The 25,981-nt window shown below is 50.6% G+C and overlaps 7 protein-coding genes across 7 annotated transcripts; 5 read left to right on the forward strand and 2 right to left on the reverse strand.

Annotated features, from left to right (window-relative positions):
• Nucleotides 1–517: 517 nt before the first annotated feature.
• Nucleotides 518–1,390, forward strand: CkaCkLH20_06321 (uncharacterized protein; the record flags this gene model as incomplete). Its single annotated transcript, XM_038889038.1, has 1 exon — nt 518–1,390. The coding sequence occupies one exon, from the start codon at nt 518–520 to the stop codon at nt 1,388–1,390; it is 873 nt and encodes a 290-aa protein (XP_038745839.1).
• A 796-nt stretch (nt 1,391–2,186) lies between these two features.
• On the forward strand, nt 2,187–2,763 carry CkaCkLH20_06322 (activator of hsp90 atpase 1 family protein; the record flags this gene model as incomplete). The annotated part of the gene is made up of 3 exons (XM_038889039.1): nt 2,187–2,255; nt 2,311–2,454; nt 2,512–2,763. The coding sequence occupies 3 exons, from the start codon at nt 2,187–2,189 to the stop codon at nt 2,761–2,763; spliced, it is 465 nt and encodes a 154-aa protein (XP_038745840.1).
• A 4,492-nt stretch (nt 2,764–7,255) lies between these two features.
• On the reverse strand, nt 7,256–9,117 carry CkaCkLH20_06323 (major facilitator superfamily transporter; the record flags this gene model as incomplete). Its single annotated transcript, XM_038889040.1, has 4 exons — nt 7,256–7,918; nt 7,977–8,186; nt 8,415–8,771; nt 8,830–9,117. The coding sequence occupies 4 exons, from the start codon at nt 9,115–9,117 to the stop codon at nt 7,256–7,258; spliced, it is 1,518 nt and encodes a 505-aa protein (XP_038745841.1).
• Nucleotides 9,118–11,465: 2,348 nt separating this feature from the next.
• Nucleotides 11,466–18,020, forward strand: CkaCkLH20_06324 (amino acid adenylation domain-containing protein; the record flags this gene model as incomplete). The annotated part of the gene is made up of 3 exons (XM_038889041.1): nt 11,466–11,527; nt 11,584–17,866; nt 17,967–18,020. 3 exons carry the CDS (start codon nt 11,466–11,468, stop codon nt 18,018–18,020), a joined length of 6,399 nt encoding a protein of 2,132 aa, XP_038745842.1.
• A 1,126-nt stretch (nt 18,021–19,146) lies between these two features.
• Nucleotides 19,147–19,605, reverse strand: CkaCkLH20_06325 (Oxygen oxidoreductase covalent FAD-binding site; the record flags this gene model as incomplete). The annotated part of the gene is made up of 1 exon (XM_038889042.1): nt 19,147–19,605. The coding sequence occupies one exon, from the start codon at nt 19,603–19,605 to the stop codon at nt 19,147–19,149; it is 459 nt and encodes a 152-aa protein (XP_038745843.1).
• Nucleotides 19,606–21,198: 1,593 nt separating this feature from the next.
• On the forward strand, nt 21,199–22,393 carry CkaCkLH20_06326 (transesterase; the record flags this gene model as incomplete). The annotated part of the gene is made up of 5 exons (XM_038889043.1): nt 21,199–21,289; nt 21,345–21,618; nt 21,666–21,774; nt 21,834–21,917; nt 21,971–22,393. The coding sequence occupies 5 exons, from the start codon at nt 21,199–21,201 to the stop codon at nt 22,391–22,393; spliced, it is 981 nt and encodes a 326-aa protein (XP_038745844.1).
• Nucleotides 22,394–23,540: 1,147 nt separating this feature from the next.
• Nucleotides 23,541–24,623, forward strand: CkaCkLH20_06327 (C6 zinc finger domain-containing protein; the record flags this gene model as incomplete). Its single annotated transcript, XM_038889044.1, has 1 exon — nt 23,541–24,623. One exon carries the CDS (start codon nt 23,541–23,543, stop codon nt 24,621–24,623), a length of 1,083 nt encoding a protein of 360 aa, XP_038745845.1.
• Nucleotides 24,624–25,981: the final 1,358 nt, after the last annotated feature.

Raw genomic sequence — 25,981 nt, forward strand, 5'->3', positions numbered from 1 at the left:
GTGGGTTGATTGGAATACGCTGATGGACCAGCCCCTCGCAAGACCAGATTCGCTTCCTTGACGAGTCCGGAGAAGTCCTGCCGAGTTGTCGGGGCTCTTCCGGACCGGCCGGTCGGCAGGCCAGCGGTTCACGGACAACGGGGTCGGCGAAATGTGCGAAAACTCTAAATCATCGCGAATGAGTCGTGATCCCTGACAAAACCTCCTATTTTCAGAGTCGGCTCCGCCACGACGGGATGAATTGGCAATTAACTCAATTCCAGACCCTCGGGTCCGCAGGGACTCAGCACGAACGGCAGTTCGGGAGATGTTGTATTTAATTACAGCCCCCATTCGCAACGTCAATCACAATCCTCCCTCTTCACCCCTCATCACCGCGCTTTGCTTTCCCAATCGCAACAAGTCTCTCACTTACAGTCTCTCGCTTTGCGTGATCTACATTCTTTTTCTTATCTAGTCACCACATTCTTTCTTTTTGAATTCACATTTTCCCCGTTCAACCCAAAAACCAGTCAACATGAAGGTCAACGCTCTCCTCGCCGCCACCGTCCTCACCGGCTCCGTCTCGGGCCTGGCCATCCGCCAGACGACCCCCGTCTGGCAGACCCTCCCCGCCACCCCGGAGCTCCCCACCCCCATCAGCACGGAGAAGACGCCGATCAACGGCATCCAGATGTGGTTCCAAAAGTACAACGAAAAGGCCGGCGGCGTGCCCATCGTCATGGACCACGGCGGCCTGGGCTACTCGGCCTACTTCGGCTCCGTCATCACCCGCCTCGTGGACGCAGGCCACTACGTCATCGCCGTCGACCGCCGCGGCCACGGCCGCTCGACCTTCAACTCGGCCGACGTCTTCACCTACGACCAGATGGCCAACGACATCCACGCGCTCCTCGAGGGCGCGGGCGTGACCTCGTACAACGTGGTGGGGTGGTCCGACGGCGGCATCACGACGCTCGCGGCGCTCATCAACTCCACGACGACCAAGCCCATCAACAAGGCCTTCGTCTTCGGCGCCTCGGCCAAGCCCGACCAGACCAACGCCACCTTCACCGACACCAAGATCTACAGCGAGTTCGTCTCGCGCTGCGCGACCGAGTACGCGACGCTCCAGCCGGGCGCCAACTTCACCGAGTTCGGGACCAAGGTCGCGACCATGGAGGGCACGCTGCCGCAGTTCACCGCGGCGGAGCTGGCCGGAATCGACGGCGCGAAAGTCATGATCGCCGGCGCGGAGCACGAGGAGGCCGTCAACCTGGACGTGCCGGGTATCCTGAACAAGGCCATCCCGGGCAGCAAGATGACCATCCTGACGGGTGTGAGCCACTTCGCGCCTCTGCAGGACCCCGACCAGTTCACCAAGGCCGTCGAGGACTTCTTCAAGGCATGAGTAGTTTGAGGGTTCGATTGGGCGTTTTTTTGAGGTTTCTTGTATTTGTGTGTTTTGGTGGAATTATATAGAGATTCAGGGAGGCATGTTGTGCGAACAACTTCGAAGCATAGCGTCTGATGAGATTTAGTTTCAATCCAACGACTGGAAGGAAAAAACTTGCGGTGTGTCTTTCGCCCACTGTGACTCTGACAACATGAACAAAACTTGCTAGTCGCGACCCATGCGATGCAATGCGACGCGGGTCATATTCAGCAACTATCCTCGACGCTATCGTGCTTCTTCTACGGGGCGAGCTTCACGCCGCATAAGCACGTAATCTCCGTCGGGGACGTCCAATGGGTGATCGTCTCTGCTGCTAACTGATGTGAGGGTTACGAATGCCGTCCCGGCGACCAAGAGCCCGGTCTCATTGGAGGTCCCCGAGACGAGACGGGACTAGCCCCGATCCTTCGGCCCGTTTGACCCCCACCCGAGGCAGCAGCGAAATCCTTCCCACCCGACCCTCCGACCGCCAAACTCCCATGTCCGCAGGCGTGGCGTCCGGCCGGGGGAACATCGCGCCCGAAATCCTCACGGGAGGCTTTTTTTAGCATCGGGGGGAAGGTTGTATATAAGGACGGCAGTCTGACCTCGATCTCGGACTTTTTGCACTGAGACAGTTTCCTGCTGATCAACGACTTTGTATCATCTTCTTCCCGAGTTCTACCAACCAACAAATCCTGCAACATCTTCAGGGGTTCATCGTATTGGAAATATTATACCTTTAACAAATCAACACTACTCGACGGATAAAATGGGTTCCGGACAGAGCATCGCCACAGAAATCGAGATCGCGGCACCGCCGGCCACGGTCAGATCAGTGGTAAGTTGAGATACACAAGGTACATTATGAAGAATGCGTTTCTGATCCCGCCAAGTTCCTGGACTGGCAACGATACAGCGAGTGGACCAAGGTCTGGACCATCAAGCCCAACGAGGACGCCAAGAAGCCCTCGGACCTGACAAAGGGTGACTATGTCGCCGCCAACTTGAAGGGATTCGCATTCAAGCCGGCGATGGTGGTGAGTCTCTTGTCTTAATACTCTCATAGTTGGATATCTTTCCTAACCCCCGCACAGGAAAATACGGAGGAGCTCTTCAAGTGGGACGGCTCGATCCCGCTTCTCTTCTCTGGCCAGCACTCTTTCTACTTCAAGCCTAGCGACAAGACACCGGGCGGGACTACTTGGGTCCAGGTTGAGGATTTCAGTGGCCTTTTGGCGTTCCTGATGAAGCCCGTCTTTGGGTTTACCAAGACGACGTTGAAGAACTGGAGGGAGTTTGATGAGGATATCAAGAAGGAAAGTGAGAGGATTGCTGTCCAGAATTAAGGCCGATATTATGTTTACGTTTCTAGATTTCCAGTGGCATGTATGAATCATTTTCTTTCTTCGACATAGGATGAGCGTGTAGGACTCTAGTCAAAATGACCCCTTTTGATGTTTTATATATAGGTAGCCCAAGTTTGCTGGCTTCATCAAGCATAATATTCGTAAGCAATGAATACTGTTCGAACCAGATAACGCCTGCGCTTCGACTGCTGTAAGAAATAACAGAAAACACGATGACCCTTTCTTTCGTTTCAAGAACTCGAATTTCGCCGATTGTACTCGATCCAAAACCAAGCACCAGCACCAAGAAAAGTGAGTAACATTAGCGGGAGCGTGACTTGAAGAAAACGCTCCAGGGCAACCAGCGAAAATTTCCCTCCGTCTTGAAACTTGACGACATCGGTACTGAAGAATGTCTGCAATCATTAGAATGATCCGAACATGAAGTTTTGCAGCACTTACGCATGAGAAGGTGGCGGGTAGGTAAATCAAAGTGACGATGGTCACAATCCGAACCGCAATCGCATCAATAGCGCCAGGTCGGCTTGTCTGTAAGCACTTACCGTCAACTTTGAAGAGAGCTGTGGTAATGAACTTGTCAGCATGACTTGACGTTGATCAAGGGTTGATCTTGGTCTTCGGTAACTTACGATTGCTTTACGATCAGCAACAGTTCTCATAAGAACTTTCGCCCCCGCAATTTGCATTTGAGTTCCGCATAAGTTCATCTAGTTGAAAGATGAATAGCCAACTATTAGTCCACAAGATATTTGCTCCTGTTTGGGAAAGTCTTTATCTTTGACAAGACCCCAGTAGATGGTTTGCGCACGTTCGGTAGAATCTTGGGGTGCACGCGTGACCACCAATGACGGAAGACAGAAGATGAACCTCGAGTCTGCCGTTCCGCTGGAAGAGGGAGCCAAATACATCCTGTAGACTTGTGTGTCAGAAACTTTGTTTCCTGGTCTGTGTATCTAGCAGCAGCCAAGCCGACATTTTCTCGTCAGGGCTTAAAGAGAGATTTCTCGAAGTCTCAGGACTGTGACGTCGGTTTGCCAGCTGACAGCTTTTCCATAATTTTACTCTCGTTAGACCAAAGCTACACAATCGGACGTTGGCTATGGTGACCATGAGGCAATTAGGCACTTTCGTCACATCAGGTGCCAAGCGATTACGCGATACGTAATGTGTGTTCGGTCAGAAGGAAGGAGACGTTGCGGTGAGTGGCTGCATCATGCATGCCAGCTGTCACCCGAGGCCGCAGACCAGCATGGCTGCATCAAAGTAGTTAGTACAAACGAGGTTGTCGCCTTCCATTGCCTATTGTGCATGTGGCACAAAAAGTCCGCGGGCCATCCAAAAAGTCTTTGTCCACTGATACCGTCTGTTGTCGACACTGTTGGCTTTGCATTATCGAGAATATCAGATATATGATGAAGCCCACCGAGTTTGTCTTTGGGTTCGCCTACCATGTCTTATGGCCGCAGATGCTCAGCCAAATAGCCGCCCTTGAAATCTTTGGGGTGACACAGCATAGACTACAGTCTCAGCAGTCAGCAGCCACCAACCTTCAGAAGAAGAAGATCACATGTTCTCATACAGATCGAAGTTCTTCCCGGGATGTTGCCCTTACTATTCTTGAGCACTTCGTCCCTCCTCAACCTTATTTAAAAGAGGGCAGCACCGAGATCTATGCCCGGGGGACCGGGAGGCGAATTTCTCAACAATCCCTTCCCTCTATTTGACAAAGAGCCCACCCGTGACAATTGACATGCGCTCTTGGAACCGACCCGACAGGGACCACGGGGTTAGGCGTCTCCAGCAAGAGGCGTCATCCCTGCCGCCACCACCACCTTCGGGCTGGGTACAGCAATCGGTGTCGGCGTATGATTTACGATGGTATCGTCTACAGAGATGGCTCGCGAGAAAGTTCAGGGAGGATGGGGCTAAGTTTGACAGGGGAATGGTGAGGTTCTCGCAGCAATCGATGAATCATCTGAGTTAAGGCTGATACTATGTAACAGGCGTTGTACGATGACACATTCTTCTTCTACTGCCCGAAGACACTATCGGAGGTAAGCTATCGGGCGCAAAGTCGCGTACGGAGTGATATGATAACAGACACAAGTCAGACAACGCGGAAATAGATCGACTTCGCGACAAGAGCAAAGCCGACGAGGAAAGGCGGCGTGATCGGCGATCCGTAACCCCTGAGGAAAGCCCTGAGCCAATAGGGAAGAAAGACGTAGCTCTTCAACAGTACGGATCTGGGTTTCCCCATCTTATTGATCATTCAAAAGCTTCGGGAAAAGAGAAAGAGCCACCTAAGCAACATACCCTGAGCGAACTCAAGGCAGCGGTCACTGGGGAAACGTCAGCTCTTCCATCCCTGGCCAGACAGGAACCTAACAGTCATCCACACATATCGCCAAAAACCGATAGTGCATTTCCTCATGAATATGAAAGTATACTGAAGTCTAAGGAGAAAGGCTTCTCGGAAGGTACATACATTGGCTGAGCTCATTACTCACCAGAAACATCTGTACAGTCGCTAACAGGTTGCTACGTAGGGGATGTTTCGACACTCGAACCTTCGCAGGAGCCATTGGAGCCCCCACCCAACAAATGGAGATTGGAGACAATCATCCGCTTCTTAATTGAAGATGCCGAACTGAACGACATGTGGCGCGAACTCGTCCAGCTCGCGGGGGAGAAAGAGATAGCCCAAAACTACATCGCGCGACTGCTTGCGCGATACACTCTGCAGCTTGAACATCTAACACCATGCGACGTAGACGGCAACCGGAGAAGTGGCCCCTTGCTTTCCGAGCTTGGACAGACTATGGCAAGTCGGATTATCGAAACCTACGCTTCAACTCTGGATACTACCGACGGCAACGATCAGTCAGATCCTCGTGCCACGACCAGCGAGAACACACCAAATGATGGCCAAGCCTCTTATGGAGACTTGTCCATGAGTTTCAACGCCCCAGAAGTGGACATAAGAACTTTCCTTCTCGGTGGCTCTTCCTTCCAGAACTTGAAATCGAACATCAAAATTGCCTTGACTCGAAATGTCGAGCCTCTTGCGTCGCCATCTTGGATAGAGAAGCTTCCGATTAGCTTTCATAACTTTCTCGACCATTGGAGGTCAAAACTCTTTCCAGAACCCGCTCGAACGAATTCTCAACGGATTCGCTGGACATGTGTAAGCTGGTCCGCTGTTTACATACAAGCATTACTGATTGATCAACGGTAATAGTCATGTGGCAGATTGATAGAAGGAGACTACATCGAGCTGCGCCCAGGAGCACTCAAATCCCTGGAGCGTCGACTCCAAAATTATTCGCGGTATCGGTTGACCGACATGGGGAAACCAACAGTCATCAAAGACCCCTGTTCTTCTTATGAAGGGACTGCGAGTATTTTGAGGGACAAAATACTCGGCTTCTTTCAGTGGCGGAGCAATCAAATTAATCATGGCCAAGAAATATTGCCGCGACATCGAGACAACACTGTCCCCATTGACAGCGCGCCGAAGATCGATCAAGGCCCGCAGACGGACGAGGCGGGAAAGTCTGAGACTAAAGCTAATCGATGTCTGTCTGATGATTTCCACAGCTTTTTGTTGTTATGTATTCCGTTTATGCAGAGGGGGACAAAGGCCTATCAACCACACATTTGCACAGTGGATTCTGATCAAGAGTTCTTCAAACTGATGGGCAAGCTTTATAAAGCGGAACGCAAAGAGTATCGCTGGAGCTGGCTCAAGATTGTCGACTCGATTCATTTCGTGAAGGTATGATGACCATGAACTCCAATGGCAAGACTTTACTGAAAGGCATAGTTCGAATTACTTCCTAGAGGCTTCGCCAATGTCTGGAAAGATGGATTCCTACCTATAGGAGATGGGTATGACTTTGACGAGCCTGAGACTGATCCTCCTCTGGACTCTAACACTTTGATGCACTTCTTCGAAAATCCTGGGCATGCCAGCAACGACTTGGATCTCTTCTATAAGTTCCCGAGGAAGAAGAGAGACAAGATAGGACCTTGCCCATCGAAACGATTCCCGCATGGGTGGGGTTTGCAGTTTGTCGAAATATTAGCTGGAAAGTTTGTTTTTATATTTGGCTTTGCAGGTTTCATTCTGAGTTTGGTGGCGGCAATTGCTTGGACAACAGCTAAGGACGATATCCAAGGAGGTTTTGGAATTGGTGCATTTCTTCTGACGTTCGTCCTGTTTTGTGGAACTATTGCTCACATCTACATTCGATGATAATGATGTACATCGATTTCTGGAGAAAGAGAATTAGGAAAATAGGTATTCGAAAATGCTGCTATTTGTATGTAAGGTCGGCCCCATGACCTCGCTACTACCACAACGTATGTCTGGGTCCACGTTTGGAGTGAGTGAAAGAATCCTAATGTTTTGTGTGAAAACCACTAAATAAATTAATAAATGTCTACCGTTTTGCCGCGTAATCCAGATTCATGGCGAATCTGCCACATCTGGGTCTGCGACACTCTCTTCGACTCGTATCTTCTTCAATCCAATCCCAACTACCCCAATGACACTAGCAGCTGCCATAGCGGCCGCAACAATGAACGTTCTAGTTACGGCATGATTGTATACGTCTAGAAGTATACCGGCCTGTTGTTCCGAGACCAGTCCTGTTAGTTGTGTGGCGCCAGCGTCCTTGATTTGCTGCATATCCACGTCGGGGAGCTTGGTAGAGATACCGGAAGCTAGGTCGCTCGCAAAGACCGCCTGGGAAATGGTGATGGCGGTGGTTGGCCCGAGACACTGGAAGAACAAAACGACCGCAACTCCGATGGCAACATCGCCTTCTGTGAGAGTGCTTTGAACGGCCACCGCAGCTTGCTGTGTCGAAGCTCCGATTCCAAGCCCGGCAATGACTTGGTAAGAGATCCAGTGGCCCGCCGTCGATCCTACTCGGAGGGTTGACAACAGACCAGAGCCCGCGGAGATTAGAACTGTGCCAGCAAGCATGAAGGGTTGGTAATATCCGGTCTTGGTGACACCCCAGCCGCTTAGAAAGATGGTGAATATGAAGGCTAAGCAAAGAGCGAGATACCTGACTCCTGACTGCTCGGGGCTGACACTTTGAATCGCCTGAAACCACAGAGGAACCTATGATGATGATTAGATCAGGGCTTTAGAGTGCGATTTGAGAAAAACAATCGCTTACGTAGTAAACCAGCGTGAAGAATGCGCTGTCCAGACAAAAACCGAAGAACGAGCCAAAGATTACCACACGCATCTTGGCCAAACGCGGTGGCACAAGAGCCTTCTCGCCCATCCACCACTGCTCTACCACAAAAGCGACAATAAGCACGGCAGCAACTACGAAACACGAGATGGTGCGACCGTCGTTCCAGGAGTAGAGAGTGCCGCCGAACTGGAGGGCGAGAAGAAAAGATGTAATCCCTGGAAGCAGGAGAAGCATGCCAAGATAATCTAAACCCCGGATTTTCTGCAGCCAAGGCCGCCGCTGGTCATCCGTTGGTGGGGGTGAGTCGATCAGGAACAACGTCGCAACCGCAGGCGGAGCCGCGATGGGAAGATTGATATAAAAGCACCTTAAAAACTGTTAGTCTGGATTGACTTGTCGAAATTCTGGTGTAACTCGCCATCTCCATGTGAGGTGACTGTTGGTGATGATGCCACCAACGACAGGCCCGAGAACAGCAGCAACACCATACACCATACCAATCGCTCCCAAGTACAAGGGCAGCTTCTTGGCTGGTAGCGCCGCTGAAATGAGGACCAGACTGCCACTTTGGAGTCCCGAAGCTCCGAGGCCTGCGATCGCACGTCCGACGATGAATACGGATGAGCTGGGACTGACAGCGCAAACCAAGGATCCGACTTCGAAGATGAGAAGTGAAGCCAAGAAGACGGTCTTGATATTGAATTGGTTGTAAAGACGGCCATAGATCAATTGAAAGGCGCACAGAGTCATCTGATACGCCGAGCCGTACCACTGAGGGTATGTCAGAATTATGCTGCTATTGTTTCTCGGCATCGCGGTATCAACTTACACCGACGTCCTTTAGCGAGCCGAATTGATCTGTGATTCTGGGGATAGCCGTGGCAATAATTCCCTCGTCAAGAAAGGTGCACAGAACTCCAAATGAAACGGCCAGCCATATGACGAAGACCTTCCAGCCTGGGAGGTTCTCTTTTGCTTCATATGAGATTGCGGGTGCGCGCGGTGCGTCCGATTGACTGCTGGAACTACTCAGATGAAAATCCGATACTTTTTCAAGTTGAGGCTCTATGCGACCATTAACTGCGTCGCTGGAATGCTGTTCTTTCTCAATGCTCATTTCGTGAAGCGTGCAAGCGAAGATGGGAGATGCGAGAATAGAGAGAAACTCCGAGTTCAACGTGTGGTAGATCCAAGGCCTGTTGTCTCATCTTACCTTACCAAGTTATTCTCGCAAGGCAGAATCATCTTTCGGAATGTCATATACTCTAGGCTGCCGGACTCGCCCCGCTGAGCTGGCTGACCGCCACTCGATTTGCCCCTAGACATGGACCCTCACGCTTTTACCAACCACATCAGGAAGGCAGGTAGAGAATCGCAAGTTGTGATGGAGTTGAGGAACGACCTAATGCTCAAAACTATCATGGTCAAGTTCGACGCCTTATCGCTGACCACCCCTCCCGTGGACCCGAAGGATCAAGCGGCACACCCTTGCTAGGCATCTACATGCTCAAGAAGCCATTCAAATGCGTTCAGTTGGTGGAGTCACAGAAAAAGATGCGCGTGTTTAGAATCCTTCACGAACCCATGCAAGGCACAATATGCAAGATCTCACCTGGCTGCGTCAACTACAAAAGAACCAATGGCTAGCAGGGTTGTCAACTCTCTAGATTATTGTAAGTGCAACCCAGTCGTCGGCGACAAATCAGCTGCTTAATGTACACAGCCTACCCCTCAATAACAACCACCATGGTCTCAGCCGCTTCCACTTAAGACATGTTTTTTAAACAAGAACCGAGGCAACGAATTGGAATTCACTATTGGTATCCCACCATTTGACATGGGCTGTGATATCACCACGCTAGTGGGCTCAATCCTCTTTGGTGGACTCTCGGCGACAATCGAATGACAACTCCTACACCCAGCACTGTTTTCCGTGAGTCAACTCAAGACTGTTGCCACTTGAACAGCCTTGAAGAGTATCAGCGATGCCTAACATGGGGGTCTAGAAGGTCGTCCTCGATGATGTGATCCTGGTACTAGACCTTCTTGGGTTAATTTATGCGAAGCTTCGTAACTTGATGGTCACAACGGAAGCTCCGGCGACCGTTGAAGGATTGCGGGTATAAGGCAGACAAGACCACACAGTTGCCTTTCTCGGAATATGATGGGCCTTTAGTAAGTCTAGATGGGTCTGAGTGAGGCATTTAGACAAATGAAGCCGATTATAGAGTCGACTAGGCGGTTTTGGACGTGATATTGATACCGTCATATTTGTCACGCCAAAACAAGTGCGTCGCTCGTTCAGTTGGATCCTCTTTCCTCCTTGAGGCTTTGTAAATACATGGATCTCTGAAGGAATGCTGCCTAAGCAATGAATTGAACGTGTCTAGTCTTCAAATTGTGCAGGTGGTGTGCTATCCTGATACCAGGTATCGGGTATTCTTCTGCTGGCACATGCCCTGATATATCATCGAGCATCCCATCGTTCGCCTTGGCGCCACGCCTTAAGGCTGACACCTTGCATACGTTCGGCCCCAAGCATACCGATCGCTTTTACTTTCCACGATGAGAGACAACATGTCTTCTTTCAACAAGAGTTTGAAGCTTACTCCCAGGCTACACTCTGTCAAATTTGTTTTCGATGCACCAACTCAAGCCGATGCAGAAACACCCGAAGAATTCGTTTTCGACAACCCATTCCCCAGCAATACCCCAGGAACTCCCAAACAATATGTTGTCAAAGCACCAGTAGTTTCGACGGTCGAATGTCGCGAGATCCGGGTGTCGACTGAGTCCGATCACAGCGCTTGCCAAGACTCGGAAGCGCTTGATGTAACGCACACTGAAGCAACGACTCGGCCAAAGGTAACTCGTGGGAAACAAACTAATTTCAGTCCTGGAGACGGATTGTACCAAAGCTTTGTGTCGCGCATGCGCGGCCCAACATGCGACTTGAACAAGACGAAAGGGTCCTTTGAGCTGTACTTGTATGCTGCCTGGGCCCTGGTGTTGTCTTCTCGATCCGGTAGTCAGGAAGTTGAACTTGGAATTCTCACACCCAGTTGTGCGAGTACTGAGGCCCCCCCTCTTTCCTCGTCGATCAAAGTCACTGTTGACAAGACAGGTGACATGGCAAGTTTTCTCAAACATATCGAGACTTCGACGAAGGAATCTTCTTCCCCAGAAACTCAAGCCGAAAACGGACACAATGGCAGTACGGAAACTATCTCAGCTACCAATTTGCGGACAGCTGTCAATATCACAACCTACGAATGTAACGCGGAGTTTCCGCTCGACACGGCCAATCACGATATTGCACTCAATTGCGTCATAGACGGTGACCAAGTTGCTATCTTTGCTGCCTTTGCAAACCAAGCTCTCTCGAAACCAGTAGTGAGATGCCTGCTCAATGATCTGGAGCATGTCTTCTGGCAAATTACTACCCCAAGGGGGTCCTTCTTGCAATTGCAAGACATTCAAATTCTAAGCCCTGCCAACCAGCGGCAGCTGGTTCAGCTTAACAGACCGTGAGTATTCATCAATCAAGTTTATATCCAGCAATATAGCCTAACAACATCCTTAGATTAGCTGTGAAAGAGAACATTTTCATCCATGATCTCATCGCCCAGCAAGCGAAGCTGCGTCCCGAAGCACAAGCCATTCACGCTTGGGATGGCGACCTCTCGTACTCTCAGCTTCAACAACTCGCCGAAAGATTTGGCCAATTTCTTTCCATGTCAGGAGTCGGACCAGAAACTATTGTCCCAATCATCTTTGAAAAGTCGGTCTACAGCATCATCGCTGTCCTCGGAGTTGTCAGAGCGGGCGGCGCTGTTGTGGCGTTGGACCCTCAACTCCCAGATGGCCGCCTGAAGATGATCATCGAAGATGTTCAAGCCTCCGTGGTTATTTCTTCTGCTCAATGCCAGCATCGAGTTCCCTCTCGCATCCAAGGAAACAACCGAGTCATCGTGGACAAAGCATTTATGACCCGCCTTCCGTCCGTCTCAACCCAAACAACTTCACCTCCTCCGTCCACCGATACTGCTCTCTACGTCGTGTACACGAGCGGGTCAACTGGAAAGCCAAAAGGTGTCGTTGTTACTCACGCCGCTTTCGCCTCTAGTGCACGAGGATACTCCAAGGCTATTCACCTGGACTCACCTCTACGCCGGGCCCTACAATATTCCTCTTTCTCCTTCGACATATCGATGCTGGAGATTTTCACTACTTTAATGGTTGGAGCCTGTCTGTGCATTCCCTCTGAGGAGCAGCGGATGAACAACTTGGCCAGCTGTATCTCCAGCATGAGCGTTAATTGGGCGATGTTGACTCCTTCTGTGGCAAGTCTCATGACTCCAGAGGAGGTTCCGGGCTTGGAGGTGCTTTGTTTGGTTGGCGAAGCACTTCCGCAGTCTGTCGCGGACAGATGGGCCGATCGCGTCAAGACCATCAACGGCTACGGGCCTGCAGAATGCTCAGCCATCACCATCGTCGATGAACCCAGGGTGCGGGGGAAGAAAAGTGTTTCTATCGGCCGTCCCCCGAACTGCGCTGTCTGGATTGTCGGCGAAAATGATGGACTAGCTCCCTTCAATTCCATCGGCGAGATCATCATCGAGGGACCCCCAGTCGCCCGCGGCTATCTGGGAGATGAGACCAGAACAAAAGAGGTTTTTCTTGAGAACCCGAAGTTTCTTCAAGGAGTCGTCCGTGATCCTGGACGTTGCTATCGGACTGGAGACCTCGGAAGCATGAATCCCGATGGCTCAATTGACTTCGTTGGTCGCAAAGACAGCCAGGTGAAAATCAACGGCCAGCGCGTCGAGCTGGGCGAGATAGAATACCACCTCAAGAGTGCTGTTCTCTCAGAGCTATTGAGGAAAGATCCCATCAACTCGTCCGTCGAAGTGGTGGTTGAGATGATCTACCCTCGCGAAGGACAACTGGGTGTTCTTTCCGCTTTTATCGCGTCTCGGGATTCAGCCAGTGGACACGGCAGATCTGAAAACATTCTCCTTGAAGAATCGGACCTATCCTGGGGACGCATAAAGTCGATGGGCGAGGATGTCTTGGGCAAGCTTATGCAAGGCCTCCCACTTTACATGGTCCCGAAAGCAATTGTGCCGTGCCGGAGATTGCCTCTGTCCCCATCTGGAAAAGTTGACAGGAAGGCGTTACGAAGTCTGGGCAACTCCATGACTCTGCAGCAGCTGATGCAATCTTCGACCCAACCCAACATTGTTTCCTCCACGCCTTTGGATCAGCGTCAATGTGTTGAGCTCAGTGAAAGCGATCAAGAGTCTTCGATAGGTCAAGATACCCTTCTCTCTGAGGACTCCCCCTCATCGGAAGCTTCAGTTCCAGCATCCTTGCCGGACGAAGAAGGGCTTTCGCCAATCAAAAGATCTCTTCGACAAGCCTGGGCTAAGATCCTTGGTTTGTCCGAAGAGTCAATCAGTCTTGATGACGATTTCTTCAAGCTGGGGGGCGACTCAATCGCAGCCATCAAAGTTGTCGCAGCATGTCGGCAGCTTAAGCTTCAGATCAATGTTTCCAACATTTTTAAGAACTCGGTTCTGAGAAAAATGGCATTGGTCTGCAAGAGTAGTGCCGCAGATGAACTTCTGGCATTTTCTTCTCGATTCACACCATTTCAGTTCTTCAAGACAGAAGAAATATCTGTATTACGGGAAGAGGTTTCTTTGCAGTGTGGCGTTAAGCCAGAGAGCATCGAAGACCTGTATCCTTGCACTCACATGCAGGAGGGCCTGATGGCAGTCAATCTTACACGTCCAGGAAGCTACACTGGCCGATGGATTCATCCATTGCCAAAGGACGTTGACCTGGCGAGGTTCCGGAAAGCCTGGGAAGATATCCACGCGGCATCGCCTGTTCTGCGAACACGATTCGCGGTCACTTCAACCGCAGGCTCTCTCCAAGCTGTCATGAGAGAACAGGTTCAGTGGCTGGCTTCTGACAACCTTGACGAGTATCTCAAAGATGACGATGCAAACCCTATGTTTCCCGGGGATTCGCTCAATCGATTCGCACTCATCACTTCACTCAATGGAGATCGGACATTTGTGTGGACCATTCACCACATGCTCTATGACGGTTGGTCCCTTGCCATGCTTTGCAAGAGACTCAATGAGGCATACCACGGCCGCACCATGAAGCCTGCAACGGATTACCGCAAGTTCATATCCTACACGCAGAAGCTGCAACCGAGCAGTTTCTCTCAGTTCTGGAAAGACGAACTTTGTGGCGTTCCTCAGTCGACGTTTCCTTCTCGACCGAAGCCGGGTCACCAGTCATTTGCTCGTGCCGTTGTCAGAGACTCGTTACAGCTTGACTTGGACCCGACATCTGGCGTAACCATGTCGACCCTTGTACGAGCCGCGTGGGCTCTGATGATCAGCCACTATTCTAAGTCTGAGGATGTGCTCTTCGGTGCAACAGTTTCGGGGAGAAATGCGCCCCTAGACGAGATTGAAAACATCGAAGGTCCGACCATCGCAACGGTTCCAGTGCGGGTTCGATTGAGCAGAGACTCGACTATCCACGAGTATCTACGTCAAGTTCAAGACCGAGCCACCGCTATAATACCTTTCGAACAGGCCGGAATCCAGCATATCAAGGCTCTCAACGAAGATACAAAGCGAGGCTGCGAGTTTCAGAACCTTCTTGTCGTGCAGGCTGGTGGCGGCTGGGACGAAATTGGCTCTGGTCCGCTGGGGAAACCGATCTACCGGGAAGAGTTCACCACATTCCCAGTGACGTGCGAAGTCTGGCTTCACCATGGCCGAGTTGAGTTTGCAACTCACGTCGACGAGGATGTCACCACCCGTATCTTCGTGGCAGAGGCCATTGAGATCGTCAAGATAGTGATGGTCCAGTTATCTCAGGCACTGTCTTCAAACGCTAAGTTTCAAACAATTTCGAGCTTGGTCTATGATAAACTGCCATTACCTGCATCGAAACCTCAAGGTCAGGATATTCAAGAAGCAGAAGTTTCAAAATCCATCCACGATCTTATTTCGGGCAAAAGTAGAGAACAGGCCAAGAAGGAAGCAATTGTCTCGACTTCAGACACCATCACCTATGAGGATCTCGAACGCATGTCGTCTGCCCTCTCTACGCATCTCACCGAGATCGGTGTTGCACCAGGTGCCATGATTCCATTGTGCTTTGAGAAGTCAGTTTGGACCATCGTAGCCATGTTGGGAGTCATGAAGGCCGGTGCTGCATTTGTGCCGTTGGATCCTGGTCAGCCTATTTCCAGGCTCAGAAACATCATCAAAGAGATCAAGGCCAACATAGCACTCACGTCTGCTTTCCATTCCAAGGCAACCAACCTTGGGCTCGCGACGCAGATCATAGTGGACAGAGAGCGCCTGGATCAATTGCCAAAGTCTCATGATCCATGCTTCAGTTCGAATCCTCAACACCCCGCGTACGTCATCTTCACATCAGGATCTACTGGCCAGCCAAAAGGAGTGATCATCCCTCATTCTGCATTCGCCCATGGAGCTGTCTCTCACGGAAAGCTTCTCGGAATGTCCAACAATCATCGCGTGTTGCAGTTTTCATCTTACACATTCGACGCCAGCTTGTTTGAGATTCTCACTACTCTCATTCACGGTGGCACCGTCTGTGTCCCAAGCGACAAGGAACGTGTAGAAGGCATTGAAGACTTCATGAAGGAAACCAACGTCAACTTATCACTGCTTACACCTTCCGTGGCCCGCTTCATTGCGCCCTCAGAAGTACCTTTACTCAAGACGCTGGTCCTCGGCGGAGAAGCGCCAGATGAGTCACTCATCAAGAAGTGGCTAGATGCCGGGACTCGACTGTTCAACGCTTACGGCCCGAGTGAGTGTTCTGTCATTGCGGCAATCCACGCCTACAGTCCGAGGTCAGACCCCCGTACTATTGGAGTTCCTGCCGGATGTTCTTGCTGGGTTGTTGATCCCGAGGATGACAGTGCTTTGGTTGAAAATGGCGAAGCTGGCGAGCTCCTTATTGAAGGTCAAACATTGGCTCAAGGCTATCTCAATGACCACCATCAGACCTCTACGGCTTTCATTGATACGCCATGCTGGGGACGCAACGATTCACGGACGAACAACTCGTTATTTTATAAAACAGGAGATCTGGTTCGGAAAGACCCAGACGGAACTTTGATTTACATCGGACGTAAAGATCTCCAAGTCAAGGTCCACGGACAGAGAGTTGAGCTGGGCGATATCGAATCTCACTTGACCGGGTGCAACTCTGTCAAGCGTGGCATTGTTGTGTTCCCTTCAACTGGCATATTTCAAGATCGTCTTGTCGCCGTGCTGGATCTTGATCTTCAAGATCGGGAACTCCGATCCGCTGCGAGACCTCAAAGTCGTTTGCTGTTCGAAGAGCAGGTTGATCGGATTAAAGCGGATCTGTCTGGCAGAATCCCTAGCATCATGATACCGACTCATTGGATCAACATCACGAGAATTTCAAGCAGCGGCTTCCCCCTTTCCGCCTCGGGTAAAGTTGACAGGAGACTCATTACCTCCCTGCTTGAGGAGTTATCTATGACTCAGTCGGAATCACTCATCAAGCTTGCTTCAGCACACAACGAGAGCTTGAGCGTTGGCCCGGACGAGAAGTTGGCGTACGGGCTAGCGTTGAAGATCCAATCTCTTGTCCCTGCGAAGTTTTCATCTGCTAGAGCTGCGACAGATCATTTCGACGACATGCTCTTGTCTTCCTCAGGTCTAGACTCCCTGACGATGATGTCTCTCATGCAGTTCGTTCGCATTACGCATCGGGTCAGAGTCGGTATGCAGTTCTTGATGAACGAAACCACGACAATCAGAAGTCTCGCCTCATTTATCGAAAGCTCAACGGCCCCTGAATCCACCACAGCGGCCAGCCCGCAAACTTCTGTTAGAACTGTCGATATCATGGCCGAGATTGAGCGGTATCAGACCGAGCTGTTGACTCCGCTAAATGCTCCCAGTGGGGTCAACAAGATTTCACCGAAAGGCCACGATCTTACAGTCTTCCTCACGGGAGCAACTGGGTACCTTGGTACTCAGATTCTCCGCCAGCTGCTGGAGCGGCCCGACGTTAGTAGAGTGGTTGCCCTGGCGCGAGGATCGACTGCTGAAGTGGCGAAGACTCGGGTGATTGAGACAGCCTTGAAGGCACTCTGGTGGACGGAGTTTCACGAAGAAAAGTTGGAAGTATGGAAAGGGGACCTAGGGGTGCTGCAACTCGGACTCACAGAGTCACAGTGGGAGCGCTTGGCAGATGGCTGCTCGTTCGACATCATCATTCACAATGGTGCCGTCGTGCACTGGAACAAGAGCTACTCTGCTCTCGAAGCCGTCAATGTCCGATCCACCGTCCAGCTTGCCGCCCTTGCGCTGCAAAACCCTGGCCTAAGATTCACGTATGTATCAGGTGGTCGCCAGTGCCGATCGGAGGACGAGTGTGAGGAAGACGTCGTTCGAGAACTTTCTGATTCGATGGGCTACAGCCAGTCGAAGTTTGTGGCAGAGACACTGGTCAAGAGAGTGGCCGAGCGACGTCCTGTCGGCCAACGAAATATTGCGGTATTCAGACCTGGTCTCATCATCGGAACGCCTACAGAAGGTGTAGCCAATCTTGATGACTATATCTGGAGACTTGCGGCAGCATGCATCGACATTGGCGCCTACAACGCCGACGACAACAACGCGTGGCTGAGCCTTTCTGATGCATCAACGACTGCTGCATCAGCCATCAACACGGCGTTCTCACCGCAGTCACTAGCACGACCAGTCTCTCATCAACAAGACGGAATGACTTGGGGTGCCTTTTGGTCTCTTGTCAAACGGGTGAGATTTGAAATCCAACCAATGTCGGGTCCATTGTGGCTGTCAACTATGAAGGAAGACTTGGCATCCCGAAAGGACGGGCATCCGCTTTGGCCACTAGCGCATCTTCTCGAGGATGAGTCGATGGGGTGGAACGTACACGTGGAGGAGATAAAAGAGCCTCCTATGAAACTCAGGATTGCTGTCATGAAAAACTTGAAGTTTCTGATCGGGGCAAGATTCTTTTCAGATCATGTTCATGTGGGCGATTCGGCCCAAACTTCGCAGGAAGGGTTTTCTCGATCATCGTTCAACCAATGAGGGCTTAGAAGTTTCGGGGCTGGTTGACTATCTCTGAATATTTAAACGGGAGATTGTCGTGTTATAAAACAATATTGCATTGACTTCCATCTCAATATTTTTGCATTGAAGTCACTTTTCCCAAATATGAAGCCGAGCTATTAAGACTTATTTGATGTGATTCCAGACTTATTGTTGTGCGTAAAGGTAGATAATAGTAGGATTGGAATCTCGCAATGCCCAGTTGGACAAACAAGATTCCATATCAAGGCCGGAAGGCCTCAACTTCCTAGCCAACCCGAGGAAAGCTTTTGTTGAACAAACCACCAGCATCCAACCTCCCCTTCAACACCGAAAGTCGCCTGGCTTCCGTTACACCAAACAGCATGACAGGATCAGCATCTTCTGGCGGCGAGAAACTCGCAAAGCTTCTACTGAGCGACATTCGAGATTCAAGCACATCCTTCTCCAAACCCAACACCCATCTTTTCGACTCTTCAAAGGCATCACCATTGAGCCCCCAGCCCAGACTTGTCCCACCGTGTAGACCCAAAATAATATGATCCCTTCGATTTGAAAAGATGCTTCCGATTCCATCCGCGATACTCTCCTTGACCCCCTTTCCATGGCTATTGTGTACGACAACAACTGCAAGAGGCTGGGTTGGCTGATGGCGCGCCAGTATCGCTCCGAGTTCGGGCTCGAGGTTGGCAACGTTGCAACTGAGGAAGAAGGTCGCGGATGACAATTCGCCTCCTCCAAAAGCTGCGGGAGTTGCTGTCATCAAACGCACTGTTAGTATTCTGGTATCTGTAGGCTTGAGCAGATGGCAACTTCAGACTCACTTTCATCAACGCTGTCAACCAAAACAGTACCGAGCCCTCTCATCTTTTGAAGAAAAACCTTTCCAGGGGTGATATCGCCGCAAACTGCAGTCCAGCACCAGTAGAAAATGAAACAGGGCTCGGAATGAGGTAGCTGGAGCATTTGGGGTCGAGCGACTATGGCATCACCGCTGAACTCGTCAGGAACTTATCGCTCACAAGAGCTTGGAACTTGCTAAACACCGCCCCGGCTTCTGTGAGTGCAAATCCCAAGAAGCCGGCGTAGATCTTGGGCGTCGGGTAGACCTTGATTGGCAGCTCGACTATAACACCGAAGGTTCCAGCACCCGCGCCACGGAGAGCCCACAGCAGCTCTTTATCGTCATCGGTATCAATGATATTTCCATCAACAATCACAACTCTCGCGCCGACGATCTGATCGACGCCAAAGCCGTATGTTCCAACGTAGAACCCGTAGCCGCCGCCGCATGCCCAGCTGACGTAGCCCACAGTCTTAACCTGACCCGTAGGGGTAAAGAGCCCTCTTGCCTCAAGGGCTTGCTGCAACGAGCCAGCGATTACGCCTCCGCCGACATGAACGGTCTTCTTATCAGCGGCAATGTTGATAGAATCCAGTTCGCGCAAGTCTAGAACAGCCCGTCCTTGATCAGCGAACGGCCGAAGAAATCGTGCCCGCCAGATCGGACGGCCAAGGGGATGTTGTTATTCGAGCAGAAGGCGACAGTTTTCGACACCTCGTGTTCGGATTTCGGACGTGCTATGGCCAGTGGTTTGTCGGTCAGGGCAAGGTTATAGTAACTCCTGAAGTCGTTGAAGCGGTCGCTCCCTTCATCGTATACGTCGAGACTGGGTACTTGGTTCGTCAAAAGATTGATGAGAGTGGTAGGATCTGTCACCATTTTGTTGGAGATAATGAAACAATTTCTGGAGGGTGCTCTAGAAACGATGACGAGAACAGGGCGATCAACAGCGACGGGATGTGAATGGTCGTTATAAATTAAGAATTTGATGTCCCAGTTACCGGACTGTTTGTCATTCTGTCGACAGCTTTGTAACTGTCAATCAATGCCGGCTGGCAGCTGGGGATTTCGGGGCCAACAGAAGGTTTGGGGACAGTCGCCAGAGATCATGACGGATCTATTGATTCAAGCGACCAGGCATCAGTGAGATGTCCGCTCAAGTCGTCACAGCCGCAACCACTTCCAAAATGGAAGACTTTCGCCGGTTTCCTACCAAAAACAACATCGGATGCTAAGAACGCTTGAGCCATTTTGAGTGGAATCCACATCTCGCAATTTGTCCAAACAAGGAAGGTGGAGAAAATCCGCCATCGTGAACTTGAATCGTGAATGACTTCATCTATGCCAGGCCTCAGCTTCCAACCTTCCTTTGACAGCGGCACGAAAGACTAATCATATCATCATTAGTGATGCAACCGGGTTCGACAATATCTTGGAAACTTAGAGACGGTACCAGTATGCCCAATTACCCCCGCTATCTCTATGCCTGTCGTTCAACTGTGCAGGCAAGCTTGGAGTATACGATGTTAGCAAGGTTGACTGGCGTCTATTCAGGTTCTCGAGATTCGGGACCATGTTTTTCTCTTTAGATTTTATGGTTATTTTTCAAATGGCATGTCCAATTGCTTGTTAACGCACATGGAGTAGCTCGACGTACAGAGATCTTTAGACCGGATGCACTATGCCTCCGGAACGCTGGACGGACAACATATCAAATCAGGTACCGCTACTTGGGTGCTCGCTTATCTTCCTAGAACGACAGTTCAAGCGGGACGTCAGGATGCGTTTGATGTAGAGCTGTAGATATTCCGCACTTGGCCCACAACAGCCAGGAACTCTGGGCAGTAGTGACTCATTCCCCGAACACTTCTGAGTTTGGCAGGTTTGCATTGCCAAGGAGGGTGATCACGCTTTCTCGTGTCATATTCGCGGCTTTGGAGTGGGCTGTGCTTGTGGACTCTCGTTCCGCGCCATGGTTGTTATCGCGTCTTCTGAACAGAACTTGCGAGTTGAAGCCTGCAAGGCCCGCGTGACGGCAGTGGGGAATTCCAAACCACAGAGACAAATGGAATAGATCATTCGGCATCAGAATGGTTCCAGAAATTATAAAAAGAGATCTTTCTCTCCCAGAAAGGCGGTCCTGATGCTTTCCACAACCAATTCCGGGCGGCCATAAAACTCAGTCACAATGCAATTCTCCAAGGAGCTCGTCGACATCTTCCGCAAATCTGAGGGCCAACCCCTCCCTCGCGTCACACTTGGTGCTGTGACCATAGATGGTATGATTTCCCTGAGACATCATGACAGAAGGCATGGCATTTGTGATTAATTCAGTTCACTCCACAGACTCTCTTCACTTTGCCGAGTCTTTCGAAGACGGTGAAAACTCCACTGACAAGAAGGGTACCGACGCCGTTCATTGGATCGCTTCATGCACCAAGTTCATTGCGACCATTGCTGTGATGCAGTGTGTCGAGCGAGGCCAACTCAAGCTCGATGAGGACATCTCAACTGTTCTTCCCGAGTGGAAGAACCCCAAGGTTCTGGTCGGTTTCGACGACGCCAACGAACCTCAGTTTAGACCTTCGAAGAGGGTTATCACATTGAGGTGAGAGAAGTTGCCGATATCGAGAGTCAAGACTAACTCAACATGAGACATCTATTGACGCACTCGAGCGGTATGGCCTATGTCTTCATGCATCCGTTGCTGGAGAAGTACAATGAGGTCAAAGGAATTGACAGGTCTCCCATCGTGGAAACAAACGTATGTATATCCGGTAACTATCCTATGGTCTTGTAAAATATCTAACCCCACGCTACCAGAGGGAGTCGTTCCATCCCTTCTTGGTTTTCGAGCCTGGTGAACAGTGGATGTACTCTCCTGGCATTGACTGGGCAGGTTTGATGGTAAGCTGAATTCTGAACTCTCTGCCTGGGCTGCGCTGACGGCACAATGCCAGGTTGAGCGTGTCAACGGGGGTATGAGACTGGGGGAGTACATGCAGAAGCACATGTTCGACCCCCTGTCTATCCGAGACATCACTTTCCATCTTGAGCAGCGGGAGGATCTGCGATCCAGACTCGTGAAGCTGTGGGAGCGGGACGGATCCAATCTCAAGGAGAAGCATGACCTTTGGTGGCCTGATCCCGCTGTTGACGACATGGGAGGTGGCGGCATCTACACTACCGTCACCGAGCTACTCAAGCTCTACAAAGGCTTCCTCCAGGGCAAGCTTCTTCGGCAGGAGACCATGGACGAGATGTTCAGGCCTCAGCTTGAGAATCGCAAGGGACTCGACAAGCCTGGTGATTACGGTCTGGCAAACCGCAACGCGATCTACAACGCCGTTCCCGATGACGTGTCCTGCAACTTTGGCCTGTGAGGTCTCTTTACCACAGCGACGGTGCCGGGGGGTCGAAGTGCAGGCTCACTCACGTGGTCGGGCTTGCCGAACTGCTACTGGGTAAGTTGATTTGCCTCGCTGGGATTCTCTCTGCTAACCATACTGCAGTGGGTTGATGTTCAGAAAGGCGTTGCTGGCGTGTACCTTTCGCAGCTCTTTCCCACTGGTGATCAAAAGGCAGTTGAGCTTCTCCATGAATTTGAAAAGACGGTTTATGCTGCTATTTGAAAATCTTTATTCCCTTCGAGAACTCGAGGAGGCTTCACGTAGATAGCACAATAGATTACAGAACTTCTGACACCAATTATTCGAGCTTTTCTGCAGTATAGTGCAGATTGTTGTTCCGATCAACTATGGGGCACAACATGAGTGCGTCTTATCCGTTGTGAGCTGAAGATCCATCCATCCACTCGATGATTTAGCACTTTTGTGTGACTCAGTTGAAATCTATGATATTCTCGAGTTATTGTGAGCTCGAACTTTGAAGTTCTCCTGCTGGCTTAATTGAGAATAACGTTTCTCTGCGGAAACGTTGAAAGCATTTGAAGTTAAGAGAAGCTTAAAATGACTTCGTTATGGGTAGCGATATTGAGTCGAGGGTTTGTTACTACTAACAGATTTTCACACCCCACTCCGATCAGTGCGTGATGGTTCAAGCAGACAGCATGAATTCTCACGCTAAACTTAGTTTCCTACCCAACTTTCAGTAACTTCTACAAGAATCCATATAACACGGAGAATGAACAATAACACATGTCGAGTGCGTTTTGCCAGTTCAAATGCAGCTCAGGTTACCGGCTCGGCGCTGAGTACTGCGGCCCACCACCCCGACCCCGGTACATCTTTGGAGATCAGTCTTCCAACACAGCGACCGCAGCGAAAGAAACAACAAAACAGAAGCAAGAGCAAGCGCGGTTGCAAAGAATGTAAAGCCCGCTGAGTCAAATGCGACGAGACCTACCCCGTCTGCCTCCGCTGCCAGCGCCGAGGCTCTGTCTGCCACCTCGACGCGCCACCGACCACGCAATGGCAGATCGAGATCCCACTGCCTCTCACAGAGCCGTGGACAGGCGCCGTCACCCCGGACAAAAGGCTGCTACATTACTGGCTGGGGAATACCAGCCGGATGATGACATTGACTCTAGACGACAACCCGCTGTCTTTCCCACTAGTTGAGCATCTACTCTACACGCCGTCTCTGGTGCACGCTGTTCAAAGCGTCAGCGCAGGGCAGAAGGGTTTCTTTGGTGCTACAGCAGTTCAGACTTGTCTTCGGGAGAGGGGTCTCGCGATCCGAGCACTTCGCATCGAGTTGCGGGATCATGAACTGATCAAGCCGGCCTCGCTGCTCAGCGTGTTTCTGCTTGGCATCTCTTCTTCGTGGACTGAGGAGAAGCCCATTTGTTATGGTAAAGAACACTTGTCAGGGGCACGTACGCTGCTTGCCAAGGCTCTGATGGACGAAAAGAAGAAAGACGATCCCGTTATACAGTACATTCTGGGCTGGTATTTGTACTGGGATATGACGTGCGCCTTCGTTGCGGAGCCCGATGATTATGATGCTTCGCCGATGAACGAGGTGGAAGTGGTCACGGCGATTGAGAGGAGTAGAACATCGTTCCATCCCATGATCGGATTCTCGGCGAAGCTGTTCTACAACCTTGCCTCAGTGGGTCGTCATTGCCGGAGAGTACTGGCAACGGGCGTCGGTGATGCGGATCTCGAAACCATGCTTGAAATAGAGTTACTCTCCTGGAATCTTGATCATGGTGACAAGACGCTGATAGACATGAGTTTCGCGTATCGGAACCATGGTCTCATCATGTTGTACGAAATTTACGGGCGACGACATCAACCGGAGGTGAATGTATACTCAACGATGGGTAAAGAACATGATCTCAGCTGTGTTATCAGACTACTTGCTATGGAAAGCTTGAAAAGACTGCTGGATACCCCTATTGATGCAGCATGTATCAACTTCCACTCAATGCCGCTCCTTACGGCCGGGGCGCAATTGCGACACGATGACACTCGGATGCGAGTGAGAGTTGTCGACCGCTTTAAGGATTTATACTCGACAAATCGTATCATGGTTAACATATGGGCTATTGAGTTGTTAGAGGAGCTTTGGGTATTGCGCGACGGCGGCGAAGTCATTTCATGGCCGGAGTTGCTGCTGTCCAAAGACTGGACTCTCAACTTTGCATAGGCAAGGAAATGCGTATGTATATATATCAATATATTATACATTATTCTATGTAGACGGACTCATATATGACCTGGAGTCCGATACTAAGTTGTTGTTTTCATGTTCTGCGTCGAGGCACCTCTTCATGGATGCGATAATTGACCGAGTCTCATTTTCAGGAAAGACCATAGTTGATCCTTTGATGTCTTGCTGGAACTGTTGCGTATGGCACTCCGAGTTCCATTCTGAGAATATGACATGCCAGGCGTAGACCGCCCTCGAGCTGTCGTCCAAATGGCAGGCCGAGAAGGAAAATTGATAGGACTGCGGTGAATGCCGTCCCAGCGTAACAGAATAACACCAGCTGCTTCATCGTGAAGAGCAGGAGGTTGAAGAAGATTGCTATGAGTGATCTGCTGGGATACGGTAGATCACCGCGCTCTCGTTTCTGCGACATCCCTGGGCCGAGTTCGATGTTTTGGATGCGTTTCCCAGGAGACTCCAGACAGCCGGTGGCAATGTGAGATGGTGGAAGTAAATCTAGACCTTAATAATTCCTCGATTACAGAACTTTGCCAGCTTGCGTTAGCCTAAGCTTTTGAGTCTTCGTGTTCAACTTACAAAGTCTTAGATTTGGCCGAATTATATCTGATTAAGATACCGGGGTGTCTAAGTAGTGAGCCCAGAGGTCGTCCTTCTGAACAATGGCGGTAGCAGACAAAGAAAGCTGTTGGAAATCAGTCCTTTTTCTTCGAGAACAGAGGCTTCCATTTTCGCTCAAAAAGATCATGTTCATTATTTATCAGGAACCGTCGTGTAAAAAAGCCTAAGAACCCCCAAACACAAGAAACATTTGTGGCGTATGATCACGAAAATGGCATCAGACAGGGGTGTGAGCCACCCCTGCTGACGCGCGCCATACGGCCTTCTACGGCCGGAAATATCCATTTCACGGTGGCACGGCATGCGGAACGCGTCTCATAACTGCTCCCGAGCCCCGGATTAAATCTTTGACGTGTGACCGTGTGTCACGTTCGGAAGAGAGAAGGACGCGGGTGATTCTTTTGTGGACCTCTTAGGCACATGTTCTTCAAATGCCTGCCACCCGCGCTTGCGAAAGTGATGTGGCTTGTCTTGCCTGGTGGCGAGCTTGGCCGTGGCCGCAGTGCCTGAATGCTACCCTGCACCCCTGCATGCGTAGTTCCTGACGTGCGTTTAGATGTTTGAACAGTCCTTTTAGGGCACTACTTGCGACATTGTAGCGAAGTGTGAGAGGTAGAAATAATTGGTGCACTGAATATCGTTATTTAAAGCGATCGCATAAAGTTGTTATAAGACTATCAGTCAAATTTCAGCCTGTAGAGACGTCCAATAAACTG

This window comes from Colletotrichum karsti (genome assembly GCF_011947395.1).
Source record: "Colletotrichum karsti strain CkLH20 chromosome Unknown Scaffold18, whole genome shotgun sequence".
Taxonomy (NCBI): Eukaryota; Fungi; Ascomycota; class Sordariomycetes; order Glomerellales; family Glomerellaceae; genus Colletotrichum; species Colletotrichum karsti.